This window comes from Pseudorasbora parva, chromosome 24 (assembly GCF_024679245.1).
Source record: "Pseudorasbora parva isolate DD20220531a chromosome 24, ASM2467924v1, whole genome shotgun sequence".
Classification (NCBI taxonomy): domain Eukaryota; kingdom Metazoa; phylum Chordata; class Actinopteri; order Cypriniformes; family Gobionidae; genus Pseudorasbora; species Pseudorasbora parva.
In genome coordinates this window covers 26,883,449-26,908,902 of record NC_090195.1, presented here as the reverse complement: position 1 = coordinate 26,908,902, position 25,454 = coordinate 26,883,449, and the positions used below count along the sequence as shown (strand labels likewise).

At 39.1% G+C, this 25,454-nt stretch overlaps 2 protein-coding genes across 2 annotated transcripts in view; one reads left to right on the top strand and one right to left on the bottom strand.

Annotated features, from left to right (window-relative positions):
* Nucleotides 1-321: 321 nt before the first annotated feature.
* LOC137064104 (zona pellucida sperm-binding protein 3-like) lies at nucleotides 322-2,327 on the bottom strand. Its single transcript, XM_067435440.1, has 8 exons — nucleotides 1,767-2,327; nucleotides 1,467-1,585; nucleotides 1,289-1,392; nucleotides 1,035-1,212; nucleotides 806-923; nucleotides 643-725; nucleotides 481-572; nucleotides 322-410 (listed from the first exon to the last, which is right to left on the bottom strand). The coding sequence occupies exons 1-8, from the start codon at nucleotides 2,313-2,315 to the stop codon at nucleotides 340-342; spliced, it is 1,314 nt and encodes a 437-aa protein (XP_067291541.1). The 5' UTR covers nucleotides 2,316-2,327; the 3' UTR covers nucleotides 322-339.
* A 2,023-nt stretch (nucleotides 2,328-4,350) lies between these two features.
* The window catches only part of btr33 (bloodthirsty-related gene family, member 33), a 67,958-nt gene continuing 46,854 nt past the window's right edge, over nucleotides 4,351-25,454 (top strand). Inside the window, exon 1 of the mRNA XM_067435181.1 lies at nucleotides 4,351-4,437. The gene's annotated coding sequence lies outside the window, so the exon portion shown is untranslated. The remainder of the gene's footprint in view (nucleotides 4,438-25,454) is intronic.

Below are 25,454 nucleotides of genomic sequence, written 5' to 3'. Positions count from 1 at the left end.
ACCAAATGAGTGCTTGTCATGCCGTAAAGCCAGCCAATCATGAAACAGTGTCAAGCAGCCGCTCTGGAGAAGCTGCGCAGAAAGCACCAGTCAGCTGAGTGAGCCACTTACAGCACTTTGGAATTGGCATGATCTCACGTCAGACAATTTCTACCCAGAATGCACTGCTAAAGTAAGCCACTGATCAGTCTGTGTGTTGTCCATGGAGCGGACCTGTTTACATTTCACTGCCGGTTGTATTCTGTATAAGGGTGTATGTGACAAATAAAACTCTTGAACAAGCCTTTTGAGAGCACAGAAATATAACAAGTCAGATACAAGCAAGAATTGATGTCAGCTTTATTGAGGAACTTTCTTTTGCCCTTGAACCACCACAGGACCAAGTGTAGCCTTGCCTTCCCACTGAACACCTAGAGAGAGGAGAGCCATGTTAGAGCACTTAAAACAGCAAATGCAACCTTAAGAGCAAAAGTTACTAACCTCCATAGGGCGAAGCAGCAATTCCACCATCAGGACCACATGTTGAGTCACAGCAACCACAAACTTGGTCATTTCCATCAGCAGCAAACCACCTGAACCAAGACAAAGACACCACCTTCAACATGAGCAAAGTCAGCTTTAAAATAAGATAGTGCAACGTACCCATTGGCGAATGAACAGGATTTGTGCTGAGCGTCACTGGGTGCAGAAGCAATAGTTGCCTTCACAACACATGTTATGTAGATCTGCAAGGGATGACAGACACATCAGAAAACCAAAGATGGGAAGAGAAGTCAAATTAACTCGTGATATGCATAGTACATACAGAAGGACTGGAGCTCTCCTGAAACACGAACGCCTCCAGCTGGATCTGGACCTTGTCAACCTGGGACCGAGGCATGAAGCGGGAACTGGAAGCTGTAGCCTTGGCATCCACAAAGCACCTGAAGACAAAGAGCAACTCAACTATAGAGAAAGTGAGCAACTAGACCCTAGCCATGACTGGTTAAAAAGCAACCAAAACGGTCCTATAGCATCAAGGGCCATGGCCTTACCCATGATTCTCAATGAAGGAATATCTCAGAAGGGAGTTCACATCAGGCCCTTGAGTGGCCACACAGCTGTCCACAAACACACGCAGAGGCACATGATTGTACTGCTTCACAGATGCCTCAATGTTAATAATGCCACCCAGGAAATAGAGGGGTGAAGGTCTCTGACTGGACCAATCATCTACAGAGAAAGAGGGAACATTTTAGAAAAAAAAAACAAGAATAAGGATTTCTTTTTATCAAAAACCTGTACCAACCCATCATAAGCTTCAGGGAGAACACCAAGACTTCTTCACCAACCTCCGTTGAGGCATAAGGGACCCATGTTGGCCTCAAGGCATCACTGCTTACATTCTGAAGCCTGTGGTTCATTAAAGTACCCATTAAATGGGCTCCCCGTTGCGCAAGGGGAAGTGAAAGTCACAGACCACTTACCTTTGATAGTGGCATTGAACACCAATAACTGCACCCTCAACCCGGGTAATCGGAGTACCTGCAAGAGCCTCAGGGGTGTAGGTAAGAGAGAAGGTGTAGACAAGCTCATCCTCATTCATCTGGAAGAGATTGAAGTAGTTAAAACAACTGTTCCTCAATAAGATGATTGGGTGAACCACCCCTTTAATAAAGGTTTATACCAGCTGCCCTGGCATTGCAAATACAACAGCCATGTGAACTGACACTCCTTGAGGACTTTGGATATCCTCAACTAGAATGAACAGATTCAGGAGTACTTACCATCTGCACGCTGTTGCAGTCCTGTAACTCATACTCAAAGATGAGCACCTTAGACTGAGAGTCCTGACCAACAACAGGACAGCCGCCTAAAGACAGGCCAGTTGGCTGGATCAAATGACCATTGCTAAACAAGTCCTGCTGGACCTCTACAAGAACCCGGTTCTCTCCGCATTGGACCGCTACACTGCTGGGAGTCACGGGTTGCCTCAACTGGAAGTTCACCGCCAACTCGCTCTGCACCTCGGGAACAATGGGATACTTCCAATCCAAAGGCTTCACTGGACCCTGCAACAGCTGCTTCTCCTGAAGGCCAAAAGGCTCCTGTGCAAGGCCTCTGGAGGAAGAACCCAAAGGACTCTGAAACGGAGAAGACACTTGCAAAGTGTTCCGGAGCCCTGGAGGAGAAAGGGCAGGACTTCTGGAAGCTGGATCTGATTTTGGCCCCATGCTTCTTAGACTTTGACTGTATCTCAAACTTCCCCATGCATTAGGCAGATCAAATGCAACAATCACAACCACCACTAAGACACCTTTCAGAAACTCCATCATAGCAAACTTTGACACAAATGCCACAACACACACCAGTGCTTGGCTTGGCCATTTTGTACAGCACTGAGTGAAGGTGGCTCCTCCCCTTTTAGTTTAATTGATTACCTTTGATTCTCCTCTGGACCTGTAGAGTGTTTTCATCTCTGGCACCCACAGCTCTGCGTTTTGTATGTCTGCGTTTACACTGGCACAAAAAAATCTGATTTTTTTACTCACATCTAACCCAGATCAAAAATTTTTGCATGCATATAAACGCAAACATTTTTTTTTTTGCATCCATTCTGAGCCACTCCCAGATGTGTTTTTTAAATCAGATACATATCCAATATCTGGACATCTGACAAACGTCTAAATATGAATATCTTATTCCCATTGCCAGTCCAAGCCACCACAAGGCCAGAGTAACACATTTGGCCACAAAGATAGCTTTTTATGTCGTATTATGAAGCAGATGTGCCTGTATAAGCTCACCTTAAAATTACTGCTATTATCCGGTCTATCCGTTGTCAGATTGAGCTGCAAACATCCATGACAGATTTTAACTTATCCGAACAGGAAAATAATCATGGCCACCTGACATGAATTTTCCAGCAAGGAGCTAAAAACCGAAACATGAAGTCCACCACTGTTTCCTATAGGGATGCTTGTGCTGTTTGAATAGTTTATCAAAGATGGAGTGAAATAAATGCAATATTTGTCAAATACACAGATGTTTCAAAGACATCATAGTTATTAGGGGTGGGACAAAAAAAATCGATCTCTGCGGTCTTTCCTGCCAAGGAAAAAGCCGGCGACACAATATATAAAGTTGATCCTGATTAGTCCTCTTCTGTGCATTCGAAGTGCTGATTGGCTCACGCAGATAGAACCTTATAGAGCCAAGTCAGAGTTCGACTTTGTAGATAGAACCTTTTTCTTTTCCCGATAATAAGTCCCAAAATGTACACAACTTTAAAAAAAAAAAAACATTACATAATGTAAATAAGTTGTCACAGAATAAGAATATGTGAATAACTCAATTTCGACAAAAATGTCAGATAGAACCTTATAATTCCAAGGGGACGATATATATATATATATATATATATATATATATATATATATATATATATATATATATATATATATATATATATATATATATATATATATATATATATATATATATATATATATATATATATATATATATATATATATATTATTTTCCTTATTATTATGGAAGTCTGGTTACCAACATTTCAAATATAATATTTTGTGTTTAACAGAAGATGGACTCTCTTACAGGTTTGGAACAAAGCTATCACTTTAAAGCATAAAAAATATGTGAAGCATAAAAAACTTTTTTTTTTTTTTGTTTTGTTATACAAGATCCTCATTTATTTATTTGTTTGTTTGTTTGTTTGTTTGTTTATTTATTTATTTATTTATTTATTTATTTTTTAATCAGTTTATTATGACTTAAGTTCAAATGACTTGTACAGGCAGCAACTGAACAGTTTTTTTTTTAACAGTGTGTTCTATTATTGAATAAGAAAGAGTATGAGTAATAGTAAAAATCACTGTAAAAATCAGTAAATATCACTGTAATAATAATCACTGTAAAAAATAGTAAAAATCACTGTGGTTGCAGAAATCTACCACTCTGGTGTCTTTATATTAGCTCGGACCTTAGGCAAGTATACCATGATATGATACACATCACAATGTCATGATTCACTACTTCACAGGATACTTCACTACTTCACAGGACATCAGGATGTCTCCAGGTATGTTTTCTGTTGTCTGTCAGTTAAAAGGCAGCTTTCCATTCTTTCCATTCACAAACTTAACACAATCAGATTAATCATATTTCTCAAACTTTAAAAACATCCAAAGCTTTTTATTTTATTTAATATGCTAGAAGTAAGGGGCTCAAGACATCAAACACCTCTTTACAGCAACCAGTAGATTATGTGTTCTTGAAAGGGTTAACGCAACAGTTTAATGGAATAGGATCCCATCCCTGCCAAAAGAGGTGGAGCTTAACCTTACAATCACTTACACTGCTACTGCACTTATAACCAACTACTGGTGACAACGTTGCTTCTCTTCTTCCTGACTGAAACACCTTTTCCAACAGGTAAGAATTGTGTTACAAAAGTTCATTACAGTGAGTATACTTGTCAAGGGTACTGGAAAGTCAAGGATACTTGAGAAATCTTATTTTACAGATGGTTATCGATAGATACACAATGAAATGATCATGTGTAAATTACCTCTTGGGCTCTGCACTGGCAGAGTGTAGTGTTCCCCTGACTTTGCTGGACTTTGAACTCTTGGTGAATGTTTGGTGATAAGGCTGCTAGATGAACATGAAACACTAATGAAAGTAGAATTCACGAGATGTTTTAGGCATTAAAAAAGCCAGACGTTTTTCTCTATTTCTAACAAGTAAATAAATGAACAAAAGACAGATCACACACCCACATCATGAGCCAGTCTCAAAGGCTTTATGATGTGGTTTGTATAGTATATTCATACTATGCTTTGTGAACATTTTCTCCTTTGTTCATTTTGCAAAAACAATATATATATATATACATATATATATATATATATATATATATATATATATATATATATATATATATATATATATATATATATATACAGTATTGTTCAAAATAATAGCAGTACAATGTGACTAACCAGAATAATCAAGGTTTTTAGTATATTTTTTATTGCTACGTGGCAAACAAGTTACCAGTAGGTTCAGTAGATTGTCAGAAAACAAACAAGACCCAGCATTCATGATATGCACGCTCTTAAGGCTGTGCAATTGGGCAATTAGTTGAAAGGGGTGTGTTCAAAAAAATAGCAGTGTCTACCTTTGACTGTACAAACTCAAAACTATTTTGTCCTGTGAATCACTAAACTAATATTTAGTTGTATGACCACAGTTTTTTAAAACTGCTTGACATCTGTGTGGCATGGAGTCAACCAACTTGTGGCACCTCTCAGCTGTTATTCCACTCCATGATTCTTTAACAACATTCCACAATTCATTCACATTTCTTGGTTTTGCTTCAGAAACAGCATTTTTGATATCATCCCACAAGTTCTCAATTGGATTAAGGTCTGGAGATTGGGCTGGCCACTCCATAACATTAATTTTGTTGGTTTGGAACCAAGACTTTGCCCGTTTACTAGTGTGTTTTGGGTCATTGTCTTGTTGAAACAACCATTTCAAGGGCATGTCCTCTTCAGCATAGGGCAACATGACCTCTTCAAGTATTTTAACATATGCAAACTGATCCATGATCCCTGGTATGCGATAAATAGGCCCAACACCATAGTAGGAGAAACATGCCCATATCATGATGCTTGCACCTCCATGCTTCACTGTCTTCACTGTGTACTGTGGCTTGAATTCAGAGTTTGGGGGTCGTCTCACAAACTGCCTGTGGCCCTTGGACCCAAAAAGAACAATTTTACTCTCATCAGTCCACAAAATGTTCCTCCATTTCTCTTTAGGCCAGTTGATGTGTTCTTTGGCAAATTGTAACCTCTTCTGCACATGCCTTTTTTTTTAACAGAGGGACTTTGCGGGGGATTCTTGAAAATAGATTAGCTTCACACAGACGTCTTCTAACTGTCACAGTACTTACAGGTAACTCCAGACTGTCTTTGATCATCCTGGAGGTGATCATTGGCTGAGCCTTTGCCATTCTGGTTATTCTTCTATCCATTTTGATGGTTGTCTTCCGTTTTCTTCCACGTCTCTCTGGTTTTGCTCTCCATTTTAAGGCATTGGAGATCATTTTAGCTGAACAGCCTATCATTTTTTGCACCTCTTTATAGGTTTTCCCCTCTCTAATCAACTTTTTAATCAAAGTACGCTGTTCTTCTGAACAATGTCTTGAACGACCCATTTTCCTCAGCTTTCAAATGCATGTTCAACAAGAACTGCAAGCAGTTGTACGGGGCCAAGCCCCAGAAGGGGCTTTCGCCGAACGCAGAGCGACCTTTAAAAGGCCGCCCCCCACGGGACTCGAACCCATAACCTCCGGGCGCTGGATCCATCGCTCATCTCGTTGCGCCACCGGCCGGGCTTGTGTTCAAACACCTGCTGAAGTTCCATAGTTCTAATGAGAGTCGACTCAAAATGAAGATTTTTTTCAAATAAATGCACAGCATTTAATATTTAAAAAGTTCTGTTTAGATCAATCTCAGAATGACTCAACGTCTGGAACAGAAGCACATTTTGCAAATAACCAATTGGCATGCTAAGCTAACTAGCATAAAAACACAAACACAGGAAGGGTCAACTTCAGTAACAAATATCTCAGGAACGGTAGAGAATATCCAAAATCCGTTCAGTCATTTCTGTGCGGCTCAGTCCGAAGATCATCTGAGACAAATTTGGACAAAATTGGACAAAATTTGTAGGAGGAGTAGCGAAAAAACTGTTTTTCACTTGTTTCAATATGGCGGACAGTAACATGTTTGGAAAATGAGAAATGATATATCGTCGGAATCTGCATAAGCCAGGGAACAAAATGAAATAAATTATATCAAATTTGGACAAAGCGTTCAAAAGTTATAAATGTTTTAGCAAAAATTTCTATATCTCGGGAACACTAGGTGGCGCTATTCTGAAACTTCTCAGGTACGTTCGGGACATGCTGACGGTCACGCATACCAAATTTTGTGCAGATATATCAAATATTTCAAAAGATATAGCAATTTATGACAAAATTCAAAATGGCGGTCACGTGGTTCATTCGATCCTAACATATCCGGTATCCGCAGATTCGGCATGACGCGGGGAATCCATAGACACCAAAATTATGATTTTCTGACAAAGCGTTCAGAAGTTATGAGCAAAAATAGCCATTTTTTATATCTCATGACCCCTAGGTGGCGCTGTTCCCAACTTTGGCATGGACCCTCAGATCATGGGTCTGATGAAGCGTACCAATTTTCGTTTCGATTGATCAAAGTTTGGCCGAGATACAGCCTCAGAACCAATTTTGGGTCGAGCTTGTTAAGTTCATGACATCATAACTTTTGAACAGAGATGAATATCAAAATTCTGTTCAGTCATTTCTTTGCGGCTCAGTCCAAAGATTCTCTCTGCCAAGTTTCGACAAAATTGGACAAAATTTGAAGGAGGAGTAGCAAAAAAACTGAATACTGTACTTTTCAAAATGGCTGTTACTGTAAGGGGCGGAGCCTTAATGTAAGATATTGAAAATGATGAGGGTGAGGAGAGGAATCAGATGTACTAAGTTTTATTTCTCTATTCCAAATGGTTCAAAAGTTATAACAGTTTAAATGTTGAATTTTTGGACTGGTGGTGGCGCTATGGAGTTGGTCTTAGAGACTCCAAATTTGGTATATGCATTATTGATGTAGATATCTACTTGTGTGCCAAATTTCATCATTTTCCTATATACGGTTCATAGGGCTGCCATTGACTCCCATTCGGGAAAAATAATAATAATAATAATAATAATAATAAATATAGCTGCAAGCAGCGATTGCGGGGCCAAGCCTAAGATGCAGCAGTAGCGCAATGCAGAGCCAGAAGGAAAAAAAATGGCAGAAATAGAATGTACTTGAGTAATAGATAGGTTCAGAAGTATAGTTAGGATTAACTAAAAATTAACAGAAGTTCAGATGAACAAAATTATTAAAAACGCACTTATTTCTAATCCAAGAGGAAGAAAGATAAGTACAACACTTACTCTGATAATAAAGGAATCGAAATAACACATTGCACAACATTTTATAAAATTGCCCTCCACGGGATTCGAACCCTATATCTCTGGGTCCGGAGTCTGTCGCTTATCCTGTTGCGCCACTGGGGAGGCAGTCTTTTACAAACCTGCAGAGGTCTGCTAACCAATTAGCATGCTAAGCTAACTAGCATAAAGACAAAAACACAGACAAGGTCAACTTCAGAGACTGATTTCTCAGAAACGGTAGCGAATATCAAAAATCCGTTCAGTCATTTCTGTGCGGCTCGGTCTGAAGATCATCTGAGCCAATTTTGGACAGAATTGGACAGATTTTGAAGGAGGAGTAGCGAAAAAACTGTTTTCCATTAGTTTTAATATGGTGGACAGTCACATGTTTGGAAAATGACAAATGAGACATTGGCGGAATCTGCATAAACCAGGGAACAAAATGACATAAATTGCATCAAATTTGGACAAAGGTTTCAAAAGTTATAAATGTTTTAGCAAAAAATCTTATATCTCTGGAACACTAGGTGGCGCTATTCTGAAACTTCTCAGGTACGTTTGGGACATGCTATCGGTCAAGCATACGAGATTTTGTGCAGATATGTCCAATATTTCAAAAGATATAGCAGTTTATGACAAAATTCAAAATGGCGGTCACGTGGTTCATCCAATCCTGACATATCCGGTATCGCCAGATTCGGCATGACACGGGGAATCCAAAGACACCAGGATTATGATTTTCTGACAAAGCGTTCAGAAGTTATGGGCAAAAATAGCCTTTTTTCATATCTCATGACCCCTAGGTGGCGCTGTTCCCAACTTTGGCATGGACCCTCAGATCATGGGTCTGATGAAGCATACCAATTTTCATTTCGATTGATCAAAGTTTGGCCGAGATACAGCCTCTGAACCAAATTTGGGTCGACCTTGTTAAGTTCATAACATCATAACTTTTGAACAAAGATGAATAAAAAAAATCTGTTTTGTCATTTCTATTTGGATCAGTCCAAAGATCATATCATTCAAATTTGAACAAAATTGGACAAACTTTGAAGGAGGAGTAGAGGAAAAACTAAATACTGTACTTTTCAAAATGGCCGTTACTGTAATGGGCGGAGCCTTAATGTAAGACATAGACTGAGATCAATATAATGAGAGGATTCTATTGTACTAAGTTTCATTTTCCTACTACAAAGGGTTCAAAAGTTATAAGAGTTTCAATGTTGTATTTTTGAACTGGTGGTGGCGCTATGGAGTTGGTTGTAGATACTCCAAATTTGGTCCAATTATTTTTAATGAGCATCTTTACAAGTGTGCTAATTTTCATCATTTTCCTACTTATGGTTCATAGGGCTGCCATAGGAACCCAGTGGGGAGGAAGAATAATAATAATAATAATAATAATAAGAAAACTAACAATTACAATAGGGGCTACAGCCCTTCGGGCTTGGCCCCTAATAAAGTAAACCAACAATTTCAAGAGGGGCTACAGCCCCTTTGGGGCTTGGCCCCTAATAATAATAATAATAATAACAAGAACTGCAAGCAGTTGTACGGGGCCAAGCCCCAGAAGGGGCTTTCGCCTAACGCAGAGCGACCTTTAAAAGGCCATCCCCCACGGGACTCGAACCCATAACCTCCGGACGCTGGGTCCATCGCTCATCTCGTTGCGCCACCGGCCGGGCTTGTGTTCAAACACCTGCTGAAGTTCCATAGTTCTAATGAGAGTCGACTCAAAATGAAGATTTTTTTCAAATAAATGCACAGCATTTAATATTTAAAAAGTTCTGTTTAGATCAATCTGAGAATGACTCAATGTATGGAACAGAAGCACATTTTGCAAATAACCAATTGGCATGCTAAGCTAACTAGCATAAAAACACAAACACAGGAAGGGTCAACTTCAGTGACAAATATCTCAGGAACGGTAGCGAATATCAAAAATCCGTTCAGTCATTTCTGTGCGGCTCAGTCCAACGATCATCTCAGCCAATTTTGGACAAAATTGGACAAAATTTGTAGGAGGAGTAGCGAAAAAACAGTTTTTCACTTGTTTCAATATGGCGGACAGTAACATGTTTGGAAAATGACAAATGATATATCGTCGGAATCTGCATAAGCCAGGGAACAAAATGAAATAAATTATATCAAATTTGGACAAAGCGTTCAAAAGTTATAAACGTTTTAGCAAAAATTCCTATATCTCGGGAACACTAGGTGGCGCTATTCTGAAACTTCTCAGGTACGTTCGGGACATGCTGACGGTCTTGCATACCAAATGTTGTGCAGATATATCAAATATTTCAAAAGATATAGCAATTTATGACAAAATTCAAAATGGCGGTCACGTGGTTCATTCGATCCTAACATATCTGGTATCCGCAGATTCGGCATGACGCGGGGAATCCATAAACACCAAAATTATGATTTTCTGACAAAGCGTTCAGAAGTTATGAGCAAAAATAGCCATTTTTCATATCTCATGACCCCTAGGTGGCGCTGTTCCCAACTTTGGCATGGACCCTCAGATCATGGGTCTGATGAAGCGTAGCAATTTTCGTTTCGATTGATCAAAGTTTGGCCGAGATACAGCCTCAGAACCAATTTTGGGTCGAGCTTGTTAAGTTCATGACATCATAACTTTTGAACAGAGATGAATATCAAAATTCTGTTCAGTCATTTCTTTGCGGCTCAGTCCAAAGATTCTCTCTGCCAAGTTTCGACAAAATTGGACAAAATTTGAAGGAGGAGTAGCAAAAAAACTGAATACAGTATTTTTCAAAATGGCTGTTACTGTAAGGGGCGGAGCCTTAATGTAAGATATAGAAAATGATGAGGGTGAGGAGCGGAATGAGATGTACTAAGTTTCATTTCTCTATTCCAAAGCGTTCAAGAGTTATAACAGTTTAAATGTTGAATTTTTGGACTGGTGGTGGCGCTATGGAGTTGGTCTTGGAGACTCCAAATTTGGTATATGCATTATTGATGAAGATATCTACAAGTGTGCCAAATTTCATCATTTTCCTATATACGGTTCATAGGGCTGCCATTGACTCCCATTCGGGAAAAATAATAATAATAATAAATATAGCTGCAAGCAGCGATTGCGGGGCCAAGCCTAAGATGCGGCAGTAGCGCAATGCAGAGCCAGAAGGAAAAAAATGGCAGAAATAGAATGTACTTGAGTAACAGATAGGTTCAGAAGTATAGTTAGGATGAACTAAAAATTAACAGAAGTTCAGATGAACAAAATTAACAAAAACACACTTATTTCTAATCCAAGAGGAAGAAAGATAAGTACAACACTTACTCTGATAATAAAGGAATCAAAATAACACATTGCACAACATTTTATAAAATTGCCCTACACGGGATTCGAACCCTATATCTCTGGGTCCGGAGTCTGTCGCTTATCCTGTTGCGCCACTGGGGAGGCACTCTTTTACAAACCTGCAGAGGTCTGCTAACCAATTAGCATGCTAAGCTAACTAGCATAAAGACAAAAACACAGACAAGGTCAACTTCAGAGACTGATTTCTCAGAAACGGTAGCGAATATCAAAAATCCGTTCAGTCATTTCTGTGCGGCTCGGTCTGAAGATCATCTGAGCCAATTTTGGACAGAATTGGACAGATTTTGAAGGAGGAGTAGTGAAAAAACTGTTTTTCATTAGTTTCAATATGGTGGACAGTCACATGTTTGGAAAATGACAAATGAGGCATTGGCGGAATCTGCATAAACCAGGGAACAAAATGACATAAATTACATCAAATTTGGACAAAGGTTTCAAAAGTTATAAATGTTTTAGCAAAAAATCTTATATCTCTGGAACACTAGGTGGCGCTATTCTGAAACTTCTCAGGTACGTTTGGGACATGCTATCGGTCAAGCATACGAGATTTTGTGCGGATATGTCCAATATTTCAAAAGATATAGCAGTTTATGACAAAATTCAAAATGGCGGTCACGTGGTTCATCCAATCCTGACATATCCGGTATCGCCAGATTCGGCATGACACGGGGAATCCAAAGACACCAGGATTATGATTTTCTGACAATGCGTTCAGAAGTTATGGGCAAAAATATCCTTTTTTCATATCTCGTGACCCCTAGGTGGCGCTGTTCCCAACTTTGGCATGGACCCTCAGATCATGGGTCTGATGAAGCGTACAAATTTTCGTTTTGATTGGTCAAAGTTTGGCCGAGATACAGTCTCTGAACCAAATTTGGGTCGACCTTGTTAAGTTCATAACATCATAACTTTTGAACAAAGATGAATAAAAAAAATCTGTTTTGTCATTTCTATTTGGCTCAGTCCAAAGATCATGTCATTCAAATTTGAACAAAATTGGACAAACTTTGAAGGAGGAGTAGAGGAAAAACTAAATACTGTACTTTTCAAAATGGCCGTTACTGTAATGGGCGGAGCCTTAATGTAAGACATAGACTGAGATCACAATAATGAGAGGAATCTATTGTACTAAGTTTCATTTTCCTACTACAAAGGGTTCAAAAGTTATAGCAATTTCAATGTTGTATTTTTGAACTGGTGGTGGCGCTATGGAGTTGGTTGTAGAGACTCCAAATTTGGTCCAATTATTTTTAATGAGCATCTTTACAAGTGTGCTAATTTTCATCATTTTCCTACTTATGGTTCATAGGGCTGCCATAGGAACCCAGTGGGGAGGAAGAATAATAATAATAATAATAACAAGAACTGCAAGCAGTTGTACGGGGCCAAGCCCCAGAAGGGGCTTTCGCCGAACGCAGAGCGACCTTTAAAAGGCCGCCCCCCACGGGACTCGAACCCATAACCTCCGGGTGCGGCGTCCATCGCTTATCTCGTTGCGCCACCGGCCGGGCTTGTGTTCAAACACCTGCTGAAGTTCCATAGTTCTAATGAGAGTCGACTCAAAATTAAGATTTTTTTCAAATAAATGCACAGCATTTAATGTTTAAAAAGTTCTGTTTAGATCAATCTGAGAATGACTCAACGTATGGAACAGAAGCACATTTTGCAAATAACCAATTGGCATGCTAAGCTAACTAGCATAAACACACAAACACAGGAAGTGTCAACTTCAGTGACAAATATCTCGGAAACGGTAGCGAATATCAAAAATCCGTTCAGTCATTTCTGTGCGGCTCAGTCCGAAGATCATCTGAGCCAAATTTGGACAAAATTGGACAAAATTTGTAGGAGGAGTAGCGAAAAAACTGTTTTTCACTTGTTTCAATATGGCGGACAGTAACATGTTTGGAAAATGACAAATGATATATCGTCGGAATCTGCATAAGCCAGGGAACAAAATGAAATAAATTATATCAAATTTGGACAAAGCGTTCAAAAGTTATAAATGTTTTAGCAAAAATTCCAATATCTCGGGAACACTAGGTGGCGCTGTTCTGAAACTTCTCAGGTACGTTCGGGACATGCTGACGGTCACGCATACCAAATTTTGTGCAGATATATCAAATATTTCAAAAGATATAGCAATTTATGACAAAATTCAAAATGGCGGTCACGTGGTTCATTCGATCCTAACATATCCGGTATCCACAGATTCGGCATGACGCGGGGAATCCATAGATACCAAAATTATGATTTTCTGACAAAGCGTTCAGAAGTTATGGGCAAAAATAGCCTTTTTTCATATCTCATGACCCCTAGGTGGCGCTGTTCCCAACTTTGGCATGTACCCTCAGATCATGGGTCTGATGAAGCGTACCAATTTTCGTTTTGATTGATCAAAGTTTGGCCGAGATACAGCCTCAGAACAAAATTTGGGTCGACCGCATTAAGTTCATGACATCATAACTTTTGAACAAAGAAGAATTAAAAAAATCTGTTTAGTCATGTCTATGCGGCTCAGTCCAAAGATTATTTATTTCAAATTTGAACAAAATCGGAAAAACTTTGAAGGAGGAGTAGCAAAAAAACTGAATACTGTACTTTTCAAAATGGCTGTTACTGTAAGGGGCGGAGCCTTAATGTAAGATATTGAAAATGATGAGGGTGAGGAGAGGAATCAGATGTACTAAGTTTTATTTCTCTATTCCAAATGGTTCAAAAGTTATAACAGTTTAAATGTTGGATTTTTGGACTGGTGGTGGCGCTATGGAGTTGGTCTTAGAGACTCCAAATTTGGTATATGCATTATTGATGAAGATATCTACAAGTGTGCCAACTTTCATCATTTTCCTATATACGGTTCATAGGGCTGCCATTGACTCCCATTCGGGAAAAATAATAATAATAATAATAACAAGAACTGCAAGCAGTTGTACGGGGCCAAGCCCCAGAAGGGGCTTTCGCCGAACGCAGAGCGACCTTTAAAAGACCGCCCCCCACGGGACTCGAACCCATAACCTCCGGGCGCTGGGTCCATCGCTCATCTCGTTGCGCCACCGGCCGGACTTGTGTTCAAACACCTGCTGAAGTTCCATAGTTCTAATGAGAGTCGACTCAAAATGAAGATTTTTTTCAAATAAATGCACAGCAATTAATGTTTAAAAAGTTCTGTTTAGATCAATCTGAGAATGACTCAACGTATGGAACAGAAGCACATTTTGCAAATAACCAATTGGCATGCTAAGCTAACTAGCATAAACACACAAACACAGGAAGTGTCAACTTCAGTGACAAATATCTCGGAAACGGTAGCGAATATCAAAAATCCGTTCAGTCATTTCTGTGCGGCTCAGTCCGAAGATCATCCGAGCCAAATTTGGACAAAATTGGACAAAATTTGTAGGAGTAGTAGCGAAAAAACTGTTTTTCACTTGTTTCAATATGGCGGACAGTAACATGTTTGGAAAATGACAAATGATATATCGTCGGAATCTGCATAAGCCAGGGAACAAAATGAAATAAATTATATCAAATTTGGACAAAGCGTTCAAAAGTTATAAATGTTTTAGCAAAAATTCCAATATCTCGGGAACACTAGGTGGCGCTATTCTGAAACTTCTCAGGTACGTTCGGGACATGCTGACGGTCCCGCATACCAAATTTTGTGCAGATATATCAAATATTTCAAAAGATACAGCAATTTGTGACAAAATTCAAAATGGCGGTCACGTGGTTCATTCGATCCTAACATATCTGGTATCCACAGATTCGGCATGACGCGGGGAATCCATAGACACCAAAATTATGATTTTCTGACAAAGCGTTCAGAAGTTATGAGCAAAAAAGGCCATTTTTCATATCTCATGACCCCTAGGTGGCGCTGTTCCCAACTTTGGCATGGACCCTCAGATCATGGGTCTGATGAAGCGTACCAATTTTCGTTTCGATTGGTCAAAGTTTGGCCGAGATACAGTCTCAGAACCAATTTTGGGTCGAGCTTGTTAAGTTCATGACATCATAACTTTTGAACAGAGATGAATATCAAAATTCTGTTCAGTCATTTCTTTGCGGCTCAGTCCAAAGATTCTCTCTGCCAAGTTTCGACAAAATTGGACAAAATTTGAAGGAGGAGTAGCAAAAAAACTGAATACTGTACTTTTCAAAATGGCTGTTACTGTAAGGGGCGGAGCCTTAATGTAAGATATTGAAAATGATGAGGGTGAGGAGCGGAATCAGATGTACTAAGTTTTATTTCTCTATTCCAAATGGTTCAAAAGTTATAACAGTTTAAATGTTGGATTTTTGGACTGGTGGTGGCGCTATGGAGTTGGTCTTAGAGACTCCAAATTTGGTATATGCATTATTGATGAAGATATCTACAAGTGTGCCAAATTTCATCATTTTCCTATATACGGTTCATAGGGCTGCCATTGACTCCCATTCGGGAAAAATAATAATAATAATAATAATAATAATAAAGTAAACCAACAATTTCAAGAGGGGCTACAGCCCCTTTGGGGCTTGGCCCCTAATAATAATAAGAAAACTAACAATTACAATAGGGGCTACAGCCCTTCGGGGCTTGGCCCCTAATAATAATAATAATAAAGTAAACCAACAATTTCAAGAGGGGCTACAGCCCCTTTGGGGCTTGGCCCCTAACAAGAACTGCAAGCAGTTGTACGGGGCCAAGCCCCAGAAGGGGCTTTCGCCGAACGCAGAGCGACCTTTAAAAGACCGCCCCCCACGGGACGCGAACCCATAACCTCCGGGCGCTGGGTCCATCGCTCATCTCGTTGCGCCACCGGCCGGGCTTGTGTTCAAACACCTGCTGAAGTTCCATAGTTCTAATGAGAGTCGACTCAAAATGAAGATTTTTTTCAAATAAATGCACAGCATTTAATATTTAAAAAGTTCTGTTTAGATCAATCTCAGAATGACTCAACGTATGGAACAGAAGCACATTTTGCAAATAACCAATTGGCATGCTAAGCTAACTAGCATAAAAACACAAACACAGGAAGTGTCAACTTCAGTGACAAATATCTCAGGAACGGTAGTGAATATCAAAAATCTGTTCAGTCATTTCTGTGCGGCTCAGTCCGAAGATCATCTGAGCCAAATTTGGACAAAATTGGACAAAATTTGTAGGAGGAGTAGCGAAAAAACTGTTTTTCACTTGTTTCAATATGGCGGACAGTAACATGTTTGGAAAATGACAAATGATATATCGTCGGAATCTGCATAAGCCAGGGAACAAAATGAAATAAATTATATCAAATTTGAACAAAGCATTCAAAAGTTATAAATGTTTTAGCAAAAATTCCTATATCTCGGGAACACTAGGTGGCGCTATTCTGAAACTTCTCAGGTACGTTCGGGACATGCTGACGGTCACGCATACCAAATTTTGTGGAGATATATCAAATATTTCAAAAGATATAGCAATTCATGACAAAATTCAAAATGGCGGTCACGTGGTTCATTCGATGCTAACATATCCGGTATCCACAGATTCGGCATGACGCGGGGAATCCATAGACACCAAAATTATGATTTTCTGACAAAGCGTTCAGAAGTTATGGGCAAAAATAGCCATTTTTCATATCTCATGACCCCTAGGTGGCGCTGTTCCCAACTTTGGCATGGACCCTCAGATCATGGGTCTGATGAAGCGTACCAATTTTCGTTTCGATTGATCAAAGTTTGGCCGAGATACAGCCTCAGAACCAATTTTGGGTCGAGCTTGTTAAGTTCATGACATCATAACTTTTGAACAGAGAGGAATATCAAAATTCTGTTCAGTCATTTCTTTGCGGCTCAGTCCAAAGATTCTCTCTGCCAAGTTTCGACAAAATTGGGCAAAATTTGAAGGAAGAGTAGCAAAAAAACTGAATACTGTACTTTTCAAAATGGCTGTTACTGTAAGGGGCGGAGCCTTAATGTAAGATATTGAAAATGATGAGGGTAAGGAGAGGAATCAGATGTATTAAGTTTTATTTCTCTACTTCAAAGGGTTCAAAAGTTATAACAGTTTAAATGTTGAATTTTTGGACTGGTGGTGGCGCTATGGAGTTGGTCTTAGAGACTCCAAATTTGGTATATGCATTACTGATAAAGATATCTACAAGTGTGCTAAATTTCATCATTTTCCTATATACGGTTCATAGGGCTGCCATTGACTCCCATTCGGGAAAAATAATAATAATAATAATAATAAATATAGCTGCAAGCAGCGATTGCGGGGCCAAGCCAAAGATGCGGCAGTAGCGCAATGCAGAGCCAGAAGGAAAAAAAATGGCAGAAATAGAATGTACTTGAGTAACAGATAGGTTCAGAAGTATAGTCAGGATGAACTAAAAATGAACAGAAGTTCAGATGAACAAAATTAACAAACACGCACTTATTTCTAATCCAAGAGGAAGAAAGATAAGTACAACACTTACTCTGATAATAAAGGAATCGAAATAACACATTGCACAAAATTTTATAAAATTCCCCTCCACGGGATTCGAATCCTATATCTCTGGGTCCGGAGTCTGTCGCTTATCCTGTTGCGCTACTGGGGAGGCACTCTTTTACAAACCTGCAGAGGTCTGCTAACCAATTAGCATGCTAAGCTAACTAGCATAAAGACAAAAACACAGGCAAGGTCAACTTCAGAGACTGATTTCTCAGAAACGCTAGCGAATATCAAAAATCCGTTCAGTCATTTCTGTGCGGCTCGGTCTGAAGATCATCTGAGCCAATTTTGGACAGAATTGGACAGATTTTGAAGGAGGAGTAGCGAAAAAACTGTTTTCCATTAGTTTTAATATGGTGGACAGTCACATGTTTGGAAAATGACAAATGAGACATTGGCGGAATCTGCATAAACCAGGGAACAAAATGACATAAATTGCATCAAATTTGGACAAAGGTTTCAAAAGTTATAAATGTTTTAGCAAAAAATCTTATATCTCTGGAACACTAGGTGGCGCTATTCTGAAACTTGTCAGGTACGTTTGAGACATGCTATCGGTCACGCATACCAAATTTTGTGCAGATATGTCCAATATTTCAAAAGATATAGCAATTTATGACAGAATTCAAAATGGTGGTCACGTGGTTCATCCAATCCTGACATATCCGGTATCGCCAGATTCGGCATGACACGGGGAATCCAAAGACACCATGATTATGATTTTCTGACAAAGCGTTCAGAAGTTATGGGCAAAAATATCCTTTTTTCATATCTCATGACCCCTAGGTGGCGCTGTTCCCAACTTTGGCATGAACCCTCAGATCATGGGTCTGATGAAGCGTACCAATTTTCGTTTTGATTGGTCAAAGTTTGGCCGAGATACAGCCTCAGAACCAAATTTGGGTCGACCTTGTTAAGTTCATAACATCATAACTTTTGAACAAAGATGAATAAAAAAAATCTGTTTTGTCATTTCTATTTGGCTCAGTCCAAAGATCATTTCATTCAAATTTGAACAAAATTGGACAAACTTTGAAGGAGGAGTAGAGGAAAAACGAAATACTGTACTTTTCAAAATGGCCGTTACTGTAATGGGCGGAGCCTTAATGTAAGACATAGACTGAGATCACAATAATGAGAGGAATCTATTGTACTAAGTTTCATTTTCCTACTACAAAGGGTTCAAAAGTTATAGCAGTTTCAATGTTGTATTTTTGAACTGGTGGTGGCGCTATGGAGTTGGTTGTAGAAACTCCAAATTTGGTCCAATTATTTTTAATGAGCATCTTTACAAGTGTGCTAATTTTCATCATTTTCCTACTTATGGTTCATAGGGCTGCCATAGGAACCCAGTGGGGAGGAAGAATAATAATAATAATAATAATAATAATAATAATAAGAAAACGAACAATTACAATAGGGGCTACAGCCCTTCGGGGCTTGGCCCCTAATAATAATAAAGTAAACCAACAATTTCAAGAGGGGCTACAGCCCCTTTGGGGCTTGGCCCCTAATAATAAAGTAAACCAACAATTTCAAGAGGGGCTACAGCCCCTTTGGGGCTTGGCCCCTAATAATAATAATAAAGTAAACCAACAATTTCAAGAGGGGCTACAGCCCCTTTGGGGCTTGGCCCCTAATAACAAGAACTGCAAGCAGTTGTACGGGGCCAAGCCCCAGAAGGGGCTTTCGCCTAACGCAGAGCGACCTTTAAAAGACCGCCCCCCACGGGACTCGAACCCATAACCTCCGGGCGCTGGATCCATCACTCATCTCGTTGCGCCACCGGCCGGGCTTGTGTTCAAACACCTGCTGAAGTTCCATAGTTCTAATGACAGTCGACTCAAAATTAAGATTTTTTTCAAATAAATGCACAGCATTTAATATTTAAAAAGTTCTGTTTAGATCAATCTCAAAATGACTCAACGTCTGGAACAGAAGCGCATTTTGCAAATAACCAATTGGCATGCTAAGCTAACTAGCATAAAAACACAAACACAGGAAGGGTCAACTTCAGTGACAAATATCTCAGGAACGGTAGCGAATATCAAAAATCCGTTCAGTCATTTCTGTGCGGCTCAGTCCGAAGATCATCTGAGACAAATTTGGACAAAATTGGACAAAATTTGTAGGAGGAGTAGCAAAAAAACTGTTTTTCACTTGTTTCAATATGGCGGACAGTAACATGTTTGGAAAATAACAAATGATATATCGTCGGAATCTGCATAAGCCAGGGAATAAAATGAAATAAATTATATCAAATTTGGACAAAGCATTCAAAAGTTATAAATGTTTTAGCAAAAATTCCTATATCTCGGGAACACTAGGTGGCGCTATTCTGAAACTTCTCAGGTACGTTCGGGACATGCTGTCGGTCACGAATACCAAATTTTGTGCAGATATATCAAATATTTCAAAAGATATAGCAATTTATGACAAAATTCAAAATGGCGGTCACGTGGTTCATTCGATCCTAACATATCCGGTATCCACAGATTCGGCATGACACGGGGAATCCATAGACACCAAAATTATGATTTTCTGACAAAGCGTTCAGAAGTTATGGGCAAAAATAGCCATTTTTCATATCTCATGACCCCTAGGTGGCGCTGTTCCCAACTTTGGCATGGACCCTCAGATCATGGGTCTGATGAAGCGTACCAATTTTCGTTTCGATTGATCAAAGTTTGGCCGAGATACAACCTCAGAACCAATTTTGGGTCGAGCTTGTTAAGTTCATGACATTATAACTTTTGAACAGAGATGAATATCAAAATTCTGTTCAGTCATTTCTGTGCGGCTCAGTCCAAGGATTCGCTCTACCAAGTTTCAACAAAATTGGACAAAATTTGAAGGAGGAGTAGCAAAAAAACAGAATACTGTACTTTTCAAAATGGCTGTTACTGTAAGGGGCGGAGCCTTAATGTAAGATATGGAATATGATGAGGGTGAGAAGAGGAATCAGATGTACTAAGTTTCATTTCTCTATTCCAAAGGGTTCAAGAGTTATAACAGTTTAAATGTTGAATTTTTGGACTGGTGGTGGCGCTATGGAGTAGGTCTTAGAGACTCCAAATTTGGTATATGCATTATTGATAAAGATATCTACAAGTGTGCCAAATTTCATCATTTTCCTATATACGGTTCATAGGGCTGCCATTGACTCCCATTCGGGAAAAATAATAATAATAACAAGAACTGCAAGCAGTTGTACGGGGCCAAGCCCCAGAAGGGGCTTTCGCCTAACGCAGAGCGACCTTTAAAAGACCGCCCCCCACGGGACTCGAACCCATAACCTCTGGGCGCTGGATCCATCACTCATCTCGTTGCGCCACCGGCCGGGCTTGTGTTCAAACACCTGCTGAAGTTCCATAGTTCTAATGACAGTCGACTCAAAATTAAGATTTTTTTCAAATAAATGCACAGCATTTAATATTTAAAAAGTTCTGTTTAGATCAATCTCAAAATGACTCAACGTCTGGAACAGAAGCGCATTTTGCAAATAACCAATTGGCATGCTAAGCTAACTAGCATAAAAACACAAACACAGGAAGGGTCAACTTCAGTGACAAATATCTCAGGAACGGTAGCGAATATCAAAAATCCGTTCAGTCATTTCTGTGCGGCTCAGTCCGAAGATCATCTGAGACAAATTTGGACAAAATTGGACAAAATTTGTAGGAGGAGTAGCAAAAAAACTGTTTTTCACTTGTTTCAATATGGCGGACAGTAACATGTTTGGAAAATAACAAATGATATATCGTCGGAATCTGCATAAGCCAGGGAATAAAATGAAATAAATTATATCAAATTTGGACAAAGCATTCAAAAGTTATAAATGTTTTAGCAAAAAATTCCTATATCTCGGGAACACTAGGTGGCGCTATTCTGAAACTTCTCAGGTACGTTCGGGACATGCTGTCGGTCACGAATACCAAATTTTGTGCAGATATATCAAATATTTCAAAAGATATAGCAATTTATGACAAAATTCAAAATGGCGGTCACATAGTTTATTCGATCCTAACATATCTGGTATCCACAGATTTGGCATGATGCGGGGAATCCAAAGACACCAAAATTATGATTTTCTGACAAAGCGTTCAGAAGTTATGAGCAAAAATAGCCATTTTTCATATCTCATGACCCCTAGGTGGCGCTGTTCCCAACTTTGGCATGGACCCTCAGATCATGGGTCTGATGAAGCGTACCAATTTTCGTTTCGATTGATCAAAGTTTGGCCGAGATACAGCATCAGAACCAATTTTGGGTCGAGCTCGTTAAGTTCATGACATTATAACTTTTGAACAGAGATGAATATCAAAATTCTGTTCAGTCATTTCTGTGCGGCTCAGTCCAAGGATTCGCTCTGCCAAGTTTCGACAAAATTGGACAAAATTTGAAGGAGGAGTAGCAAAAAAACTGAATACTGTACTTTTCAAAATGGCTGTTACTGTAAGGGGCGGAGCCTTAATGTAAGCTATTGAATATGAGGAGGGTGAGGAGAGGAATTAGATGTACTAAGTTTCATTTCTCTATTCCAAAGGGTTCAAAAGTTATAACAGTTTAAATGTTGAATTTTTGGACTGGTGGTGGCGCTATGGAGTAGGTCTTAGAGACTCCAAATTTGGTATATGCATTATTGATGAAGATATCTACAAGTGTGCCAAATTTCATCATTTTCCTATATACGGTTCATAGGGCTGCCATTGACTCCCATTCGGGAAAAATAATAATAATAATAAATATAGCTGCAAGCAGCGATTACGGGGCCAAGCCTAAGATGCGGCAGTAGCGCAATGCAGAGCCAGAAGGAAAAAAATGGCAGAAATAGACTGTACTTGAGTAATAGATAGGTTCAGAAGTATAGTTAGGATGAACTAAAAATGAACAGAAGTTCAGATGAACAAAATTAACAAAAACGCACTTATTTCTAATCCAAGAGGAAGAAAGATAAGTACAACACTTACTCTGATAATAAAGGAATCGAAATAACACATTGCACAACATTTTATAAAATTGCCCTCCACGGGATTCGAACCCTATATCTCTGGGTCCGGAGTCTGTCGCTTATCCTGTTGCGCCACTGGGGAGGCACTCTTTTACAAACCTGCAGAGGTCTGCTAACCAATTAGCATGCTAAGCTAACTAGCATAAAGGCAAAAACACAGGCAAGGTCAACTTCAGAGACTGATTTCTCAGAAACGGTAGCGAATATCAAAAATCCGTTCAGTCATTTCTGTGCGGCTCGGTCTGAAGATCATCTGAGCCAATTTTGGACAGAATTGGACAGATTTTGAAGGAGGAGTAGCGAAAAAACTGTTTTCCATTAGTTTTAATATGGTGGACAGTCACATGTTTGGAAAATGACAAATGAGACATTGGCGGAATCTGCATAAACCAGGGAACAAAATGACATAAATTGCATCAAATTTGGACAAAGGTTTCAAAAGTTATAAATGTTTTAGCAAAAAATCTTATATCTCTGGAACACTAGGTGGCGCTATTCTGAAACTTCTCAGGTACGTTTGGGACATGCTATCGGTCAAGCATACGAGATTTTGTGCAGATATGTCCAATATTTCAAAAGATATAGCAGTTTATGACAAAATTCAAAATGGCGGTCACGTGGTTCATCCAATCCTGACATATCCAGTATCGCCAGATTCGGCATGACACGGGGAATCCAAAGACACCAGGATTATGATTTTCTGACAAAGCGTTCAGAAGTTATGGGCAAAAATAGCCTTTTTTCATATCTCATGACCCCTAGGTGGCGCTGTTCCCAACTTTGGCATGGACCCTCAGATCATGGGTCTGATGAAGCATACCAATTTTCATTTCGATTGATCAAAGTTTGGCCGAGATACAGCCTCTGAACCAAATTTGGGTCGACCTTGTTAAGTTCATAACATCATAACTTTTGAACAAAGATGAATAAAAAAAATCTGTTTTGTCATTTCTATTTGGATCAGTCCAAAGATCATATCATTCAAATTTGAACAAAATTGGACAAACTTTGAAGGAGGAGTAGAGGAAAAACTAAATACTGTACTTTTCAAAATGGCCGTTACTGTAATGGGCGGAGCCTTAATGTAAGACATAGACTGAGATCAAAATAATGAGAGGAATCTATTGTACTAAGTTTCATTTTCCTACTACAAAGGGTTCAAAAGTTATAGCAGTTTCAATGTTGTATTTTTGAACTGGTGGTGGCGCTATGGAGTTGGATGTAGAGACTCCAAATTTGGTCCAATTATTTTTAATGAGCATCTTTACAAGTGTGCTAATTTTCATCATTTTCCTACTTATGGTTCATAGGGCTGCCATAGGAACCCAGTGGGGAGGAAGAATAATAATAATAATAATAATAATAATAAGAAAACTAACAATTACAATAGGGGCTACAGCCCTTCGGGCTTGGCCCCTAATAATAATAATAATAAAGTAAACCAACAATTTCAAGAGGGGCTACAGCCCCTTCGGGGGCTTGGCCCCTAACAAGTGTTGGCTTCATCCTTAAATAGGGGCCACCTGATTCACACCTGTTTCTTCACAAAATGGATGACCTCAGTGATTGAATGCCACACCGCTATTTTTTTGAACACACCCCTTTCAACTAATTGCCCAATTGCACAGCCTTAAGAGCGTGCATATCATGAATGCTGGGTCTCATTTGTTTTCTGAGAATCTACTGAACCTACTGGTAACTTGTTTGCCACGTAGCAATAAAAAAATATACGAAAAACTTTGATTATTCTGGTTAGTCACATTGTACTGCTATCATTTTGAACAATACTGTATATATATATATATATAAACATGATTAAACCAATGATTTATTGATTTACATTTATGAAAACGTAATTCTAGTCATAGTATGAAGTACACTATTTAAGTAAGTAGCCTTTTAATGTTATATTACCTCAAAGTAGTTTAAAAAATATATACTTATATACAAAATATATACAAAATCTGAAGTACACTACATGTACATATTCAATACAATTGAGCACACTTCTTTTTCACAAGGGCAGTGTTTGAACTATACCGTGGCCTTTGGGGGAGCCCACTTTTTTTATTTTTTTTTGTGTGTGTGTGGGGAGGGGGGTGGGTTGCGCGCATATACAGTAAAAGGTTCTGCGAGGACTTGTATATTCCTTCACACACAGACGAGCGTGTCAATATATCGCTTAATGCCGTTGCGGATAGAGACTCTATTCTTTCCGGTGAAATCACAAAACAAAATGCACACAAACGTGTCCCTGCTCTTAATATACAATCATTGAAGAACATCTTTGATTTTAATAAAGGAAAAAAACACGAATTGATAGGTCAAAAAGCCACCCATAAATAGTCTATAAACAAAGCATCCGGCTGTCTTTGAGTTCAAATGAACAACGGTTAAAGTTACTCGTCAGGCTACAGAAGAATACCATAATTCCTCCGTTCAACTAGGCTTAAGACATACATAAGATTAAGATAAGATGCTTAAGATACATGTACCTATATCAACCTATATCACACATACCTATATCAACCCAGCCACAACACATAATTGGGAATAACATGCCTTAACACAGAATCAACCA

What these genes read in the sequence shown, in the direction of transcription:
- LOC137064104 (XM_067435440.1), bottom strand. Translation starts at nt 2,315, where the DNA reads ATGATGGAGTTTCTGAAAGGTGTCTTAGTGGTGGTTGTGATTGTTGCA. An exon ending in CTCCCTGAAGCTTATGATGG is followed by an intron (nt 1,213 to 1,288) that starts GTTGGTACAGGT and finishes CTTTCTCTGTAG; the next exon opens with ATGATTGGTCCAGTCAGAGA. An exon ending in TCCTGTTCATTCGCCAATGG is followed by an intron (nt 573 to 642) that starts GTACGTTGCACT and finishes GTCTTGGTTCAG; the next exon opens with GTGGTTTGCTGCTGATGGAA.